This window comes from Danio rerio, chromosome 16 (assembly GCF_049306965.1).
Source record: "Danio rerio strain Tuebingen ecotype United States chromosome 16, GRCz12tu, whole genome shotgun sequence".
NCBI classification, from domain to species: domain Eukaryota; kingdom Metazoa; phylum Chordata; class Actinopteri; order Cypriniformes; family Danionidae; genus Danio; species Danio rerio.
Window position 1 is genome coordinate 49,967,347 of NC_133191.1, and position 7,654 is coordinate 49,975,000.

Below are 7,654 nucleotides of genomic sequence, written 5' to 3' on the forward strand. Positions count from 1 at the left end.
TAAAAGTGCACACAGCGACCTCTGGTGGATTCGCTAAAACAAAAACTGCAAAAAATGGACCTCCGATGACATTTCGCTCTCTCCAGAAATGTATGCTGGGGTACGTATACATAATAAGCCTGGGTTGCCTTTATAGGAAAATTATTGAAACTACAGTCATTTTTGAGCGATATGCTAACGGTCTAATCGGATTCAATGATTTATGCTAAGCTAAACTAAAAGTGCTCCTGCCACACCCGGAGATTGGCTGAATAGATTCAAAAGTGGTAAAACTCAACTGTTTAACACTATAGGAGGTTTTAAAATGAGCCAATGTTCATCAAAGTGGATTGATCCTTTAAGTCACTTTATAAATGTCATATTCTTTGTCATGAAGTCTTTAGTTATCGTCATGAGGGGTTTCTTACATGCTGGCGAGTGGCGTTGAACAGAGCAGTGCTGGGCAGCTCCTCCGGCTCTCTAGGACTTGTTGCCAGGACGGAGCTCGATGTGACAGGCTATTTCCATGGTGGAAGAGATTTTAGCTGGCTCTGTGTCAGTCGAGAGCCCAGCGCGCAGCAGAAAGTGTGTCGCGTGGCCCAGCGGTGGGATTCGCCTCACAGCAGCAGAGCAACACTGTGTTTGCTGTGTTTGCTAGAGTCACTTCATGGCCAACTGTCATGTCAAAGGAAGCTCAAAGTGCAGAGAAACGGCAAGGTTGTGGGTTCAATTCCCAGGGAAAACGAGAGCTGATCAGATCTGTACTTGTACTCTAGTCACTTTGGATAAAAGCATCTGCAAAAGGCATGATTGCAAATTTAAATGGATAGTTCACCATAAAATAAAAATATAAAAAGAATGATTTGAATATATTTTAAGAGTGTTTAGCATCAGTTCTACACTCTTCAGTGTACTTTAGTAAAAACTTCAACTTTTATTCATTCATTTATATTCATCCGGTACTTGAACCAGCGACATTATTGCTGTGTGGCGACAGTGCTAACCACCGAGTCACTGTGTCTACCCTACCCTACTCTAACACTGTGTCATATATACACTATAGATATAGTCTATTTATTATAAAACCCCACACAGAAATGCCAACTGACTCGAACCAGCGAAATGACAGTGGTAACCACTGAGCCACCATATTTAATTTAATTTAATTTAATTTAATTTAATTTAATTTTATTTTATTTTATTTTATTTTATTTTATTTTATTTTATTTTGAAGCATGAAGGCACATGCCTAAACATTGGAAAGTGAGCAGATGAGTTTGTCCAAATTCATATGAATTATCCATAACGGCTACGAGTTTCAATGAGATGGTATTATGCAGTGTTTATCTGAAAGCAGCTGCACTTTCTTTTCCATTTGCTGAAGACATTTTTCCCCCTTCATCTCAGAAAAGCACAAAAAAAAGTCCACTTGTAAATGCATAAATTTGAGCAAACATACGGCTGCATAAGTCCAGTGATCTGTTTGTTGAGTGCCTTTCCCTGTTGTTCTGGAGTGCTTGGAGGAAATCTGACAAATGTGTGTGTGTGTGTGTGTGTGTGTGTCTGGACAGAAGTGTCCGGTGCCTGTCCAGCATCCCTCTGATGCTGCCACCATCTGCCAGTGCTCCTTCTGATTGGCTGGTGGTTCAGAGGGTAGAGACACATGGAACGGGAGGACGCCGAGGCACAATGTCGGCTGCGAGCTGTGTTTTTTTTGGAGAGAAAGTGTGTGAGGCATATCTTGCAGTAAGTTTTGTAGAAGAACAGCGGTGAGGTAAAAAAAAAAAAGCCAAAGGACGCAGTATTCATTTTATTGCTCTCGTCTTGGCTGACAGGTCCAGGGCTGAATGTGTGACAGATTTACAGCTCGATTTTAAACCTGATGAACCCTCAGTGCTGTACAGTGGCATCGGTTTCAACATCTGAAAAGTGTGTTTGTTCTGTTTATAAGCAGCCAAGAACTCATTGTCCGGATAAGTATATCAATACCAGTAAATTTTGACCTTTTTTTCATCCCCTTGAGGAAAATGTCTTGTAAATAATACAGAATTAAATATTTTCAAAATGTAAAACTGCTCCGAGGCTCAGTGGTTAGCACTCATTTTACAGCAAGAAGTTTGCTGATTCGAGTCCCAGCTGGGTCAAAGGCATTTCTGTGTGGAGTTTTCATGTTCTTCCTGTGTTTGTGTGGGTTTTCTCCGGGTGCTTCGGTTTCCCCCTCAGTAAAAGACATGCCCTATAGGTGAATGGATGAACTAACTTGGCTGTAGTGTATTAATGTTTAAATGTGAGTGTGTATGGGTGTTTTCCAGTGGTGGTTTGCGGCTGAAAGGGCATTTGCTGCGTAAAACATATTCTGAATGAGTTTCGTTTGGAATAGTCTCTGATTAAAGGGGACAAAGCCAAAGGAAAATGAATGAATGAATAAAATCACACAGAATCAAAATGAACCTTTTATTTTGTCAACCACTTTTATTTACAGTGCTAACATTGTGCTATTGAATGACAACAAAATAAATTTTTAAAAAACTATTTAAATGATACTAAAATAACAAAAAATCACAATGAAACTTTTATTTTGCCAAACACTTATTCAGTTCAAAAATTGTATTATTTAATGTCAACAAAACTGAAAAAAATAAAAATAAAATTATATATATATATATATATATATATATATATATATATATATATATATATATATATATATATATATATATATATATATATATATATATATATATATTGATACCAAAATAACAGAATCTTTTATTTTGACAATTCATTTTATTCAAAGTACAAAAATAAACAATAAAACTAAGAAAAAACTATTTAATTGATTCTAAAACGTCTGTTTTGCCAAACACTGTACCATTTAATGTCAACAAAATTAAAATACCTTATTTAATTGACAATAAAATAACAAAAAAATCACAATTAAACTTTTATTTTGTCAAACACTTTGATTCAAAGTACAAAAAATTCTGTTACCTAATGTCAAAAAACTAAAATAAATATTTTATTGATACTAAAATAAAACAGGGCGACGTGGTGGAGCAATAGGTAGTGCTGTCGCCTCACAGCAAGAATGGCACTGGTTCGAGCCTCGGCAGGGTCAGTTGGTGTTTCTGTATGTTCGCCTGGGTTTCCTTTGGGTGCTCCGGTTTCCCCCACAGTCCAAAGAGATGTGGTACAGGTGAATTGGGTAAGCAAAAAATGGCTGCATTGTATAATGTAATGTATAATGAATAAATTAATGAATAAAATAACACAGAATTACAATTATTATATTTTTTTGCTAAACACTTTTATTCAAAGTACAAACATTGTACTAATTATTGTCAACAAAACTATAAAAATGTTGATATCAAATCAATGAAATCTCAATGAAACTTTTATTTTGCCAAATATTTTTATTTAAATTACAAAAATTTTATTTTTTATATCACCAAAACTAAAAAATATATAGTTTTATTGATACTAAAATAACCAAGAATTACAATCAAACTTTATTTTGCCAAACACTTTTATTCAAAGTACAAAAATAGTGCTATTTAATGTCAACAAAACTATAAAAATATTGATACTAAATAGAATGAAATCACAATAAAACTTTTATTTTGCCAAACATTTTTATTTAAAGTACAAAAATAAACAACAAAACTAAAAAAATACCTATTTCATTGAAACTAAAATAACACGAAATCACAATGAAACTTTTATTTTGACAAAGACTTTTATTCAAAGAAATAAATAAAACAAAACTGAAAAAAACTTTGTCAATTTTTGCCAAAAACTTTTATTGAAAGTACAAACATTGTACTATTTATTGTCAACAAAACTGAAAAAAAAAACATTTTTATTGTTGCTAAAATAACACAAATTCACAATTAAACTTTTTTTTTGCCAAACATTTTTATTCAAAGTACAAAAAAGTACTAATTAATGTCAACAAAACTGAAAAAAAATATATTGATGCAAAAAAAAAAACAGGATCACAATTAAACTTTTATTTTGACAATTAATTTTATTCAGAGTACAAAAATAAACAACAAAACTGAGATAAAAACTATTTCATTGATACTAAAATAACCCAGAATCAAAATTAAACTTTTGTTTTACCAAACACTTTTATTCAAAGTGACATTACTTGAGCTTCATCGTTGGCTTTTCTGCATAAATGTTTGCCAACAGCTCCACATACTGCTCAAATGGTGCAAATTCAGGTCAGATCTGCTCATAGACTGTGAAGCAGCTGGAATAAAACCGTAGTTCTTGGCATTTCTTTTAACTCTCCTTTCTCCTGTTCTCCTTCAGATGCGAGGTATGCCGTTCCCCCGTCCTACAGACCCCAGCCGTCGTTCGCTGCTGCTCCGTCATACGAGCAGGCCGACTGGAATCCTCGTCTGGGTGTGATCAGTGGAAATCAGCTCTACATGTTGGACCAGGAGGAGGTACCCTTAACCTTAAACCCTAACCTCCATCACAACATTACATGAGTAGTTTATACGCACACGCATATACATATGACACGATAAGTAATTTGCCTATGTTTATATAATGATTATACAAAAGCATATACAGTTGAAGTCAAAATCATTCGCCCTCCTGAATTATTATATAAATACAGTTGAAGCCAAAATTATAACCCCCCCCCAAATTATCAGCCCCCCTGTTTATTTTTTTCCCCCAATTTCTGTTTAACGGAAAGCAGATTTTTTTTCAACACATTTATGAACATAATAGTTTTAATAACTCATCTCTAATAACTGATTTATTTTTTCTTTGTCACGATGACAGTAAATAATATTTCACTAAATATTTTTCAAGACACTTCTATACAGCTTAAAGTGACATTTAAAGGCTTAATTAGGTTAACTAGGCAGGTTAGGGTAATTGGGCAAGTTATTGTATAACGCTGGTTTGTTTTGTAGACTATCGAAAAAAATAGCTTGAAGGAGCTAATAATTTTAACCTTAAAATGGTTCATAAAAAAATTTAAAACTGCTTTTATTCTAGCCGAAATAAAACAAATAAGACTTTCTTATTTAGACTATAAATTAAAGATGAAAGATTTTTTATATTTTACTAGAAATATTTTACTAGATATTTGACAAGATACTAGTTTTAAGCTTAAAGTGACGTTTAAAGTCTTAACTAGGTTAATTAGGTTAAAATTAGGATAATTAAGCAAATTGTTGTAAAATGATGATTTGTTCTGTAGACTATCCAACCATGGTTATACAATAACTTGCCTAATACAACTTGCCCTAAGCTGCCTAGTTAACCTAATTAACCTAGTTAAGCCTTTAAAAGTCTCTTTAAGCTGTATAGAAGTGTCTTAAAAATATTTTGTTAAATGTCATCATGGCAAAGATAAAATAAATCAGTTATTAGAAATGAGTTATTAAAACTATTGTATTTAGAAATGTGTTGAATAAATTTTCTCTCAGTTAAACAGAAATTGGGGAAAAAATAAACAGTGGGGCTAATAATTCTGACTTCAACTAAATATATATATATATATATATATACATATATATATATATATATATATATATATATATATATATATATATATATATATATATACTGTATATACACTGTGAAAGATTGTACTGCTTTGTTAAACAGCAGGCATTTATATTTTTATTATTATTATTATTATTATTATTATTAGTAGTAGTAGTAGTAGTAGTAGTTGTAGTATTCATTCATTCCTTCATTAATTCATTTTTCATCCAGCTTAGTCTCTGATTTATCAGAGGTCGCCACAGTAGAATGAACCGGCAACTATTCTAGCACATGTTTTCCGCAGCAGATGCCCTTCCAGTCGCAACTCAGTGGAAACTTATTATTATTATTATTATTATTATTATTATTATTGTAAGAATAATCTTAATTTATAATACTGTAAGGTCCACCCAGTTGGCCCAATGCCGGTGTCCACTGGTGGATGAAGGTTCACTGCATGTTCGGTCTTTCCAGTGCACAATGTTGATTTATATTAAACTTAACTCATATCTGACTCCAATTTTAGTATGAGATGGTTTAGAATATTAATATATTTATCCTCGTTTTATCTGACTCCAATTATAAAACATTAAGAAGATTATATCAATATGTAATTTAGATAAATGTTTGAACCGTTTGTCTTCACTAGTAACTATTACATCCGTTCATTCGGGTGCTCATGTCGCTCAGAGAAATCGCCTCGGCCGAAGGCGTCCCTCACGGTCACACTCTGGTCAGTCTTGAATATTAAACAGAGGTAAATTGACTAATACTTTAGATGGCCGCTACCAGCGCGCTCGTTCTAAAATACTTTAGTTAGTCCCGCTTAGATGTACACCTTTGAGTTAAGACAATCATCATTTCTAATTAGAGGTTAGGGCATTAATATAAATGTACCCGACTACTGGACTCTATAGTAACTTTGGTTTTCACCAAGCCCATGGTTTCCCATATGAACTTAATTTAGAATAATATTACCTTCAAACAAAGGTCGGGTACCCAATCTAGGTTAGTCGTGCAACACCTTGTTGACCTAGACGGAAGTTATCGCCCTTTCCACCTAAGTACACATGAATCAATACCAAGAGTCAGCCGGATCCCTAAAACACAATTAGTGTGCCAATGCTCCATCTCAATTGGATTTTAGTCCGTCTACTGACCTGACGCAAGACGTGCGGAAACAAGGATACAGCGTAATCTACTTGAATTAATAATTACAGAGTGAGCAAAATATGGTCAAACATTACAATTTATTAGTCAGGTAAATGTATTATGCCAATTCAATCAGTCAATTCATAAATGATCAATACAAAACATCAAATTATCAAAGATAAATCCAAGATGAAAAAGATGCATTCCTGACTTTGAAATATACATAACATGGGGCAGACCCCATGTTATGGGCTGATCTGGTTAGGCAGAATCGCCCTGAGTTTTTCTTAGACCTTACCTTAAATAATCCAAGAATTCCCTCAAGGAAGGGGGTGTGAACAAAAGGCATTCACACTTAGTGGCACACCCCTCTCAGTGGTTCAAAAGATGCCTGAAGTTATATATTCATTGTTCTGATTATGTCTATTTCTGAGAGAATGAGACCAATGTACCAATCGCACTGAGACATTTCAAATGATATCAAACATGATAATTAAAGTCAGTTTGGTTAATCTAAAACATTCAAACATTGAAATGACCATATGCGTGAGTTGGGGGATGAAGCTGAGTCTCAGCATAGTCAGATGCAAATGCAGTAGGAACTGGTTTTTCCCGCATTCCTCCCTGGTGGGTTGTGAAGTCACCAGTCTCTGTTTTCAGCTCATGTTTTGAATTGTCAAAGATATCAGAATATTTGCAATATTTCAATTCTTACAATACAATTATTTGAATGAGATAATAGTTTAATTTATGTATACATTACAATAAGAATTTATTCATATTTTCAAGTCTTTATAAATGAAAAAATATAGCAAATGAAATGTACACAACATTGCTGCAGCGAAACAATAATAATTACAAAAACATTAAAAATTCTACCAGAAACATTGACTATTTTTAGATGGACACCAATAATCAGCAATTTTTGATTCATTTAATCTGATTAAGGTCATAGTTGCACTAAACAGAAATGAAATTAAGACATGCGCGGTATGCCCATTATAGTCAC

The 7,654-nt window shown here is 33.4% G+C and overlaps 1 protein-coding gene across 46 annotated transcripts in view; it reads left to right on the forward strand.

Annotated features, from left to right (window-relative positions):
- Positions 1-7,654, forward strand: part of syngap1b (synaptic Ras GTPase activating protein 1b) — a 242,814-nt gene that overhangs the window by 51,623 nt on the left and 183,537 nt on the right. For all 46 annotated transcript variants that reach the window (XR_012391298.1, XM_073924455.1, XM_073924465.1 and 43 more), the window contains one exon: positions 4,297-4,433. Coding sequence is in view for 45 of the 46 variants with exons in the window: in NM_001326467.1 (NP_001313396.1) it covers positions 4,297-4,433 (137 nt within the window). In the remaining variant the exon portion in view is untranslated. The remainder of the gene's footprint in view (positions 1-4,296; positions 4,434-7,654) is intronic.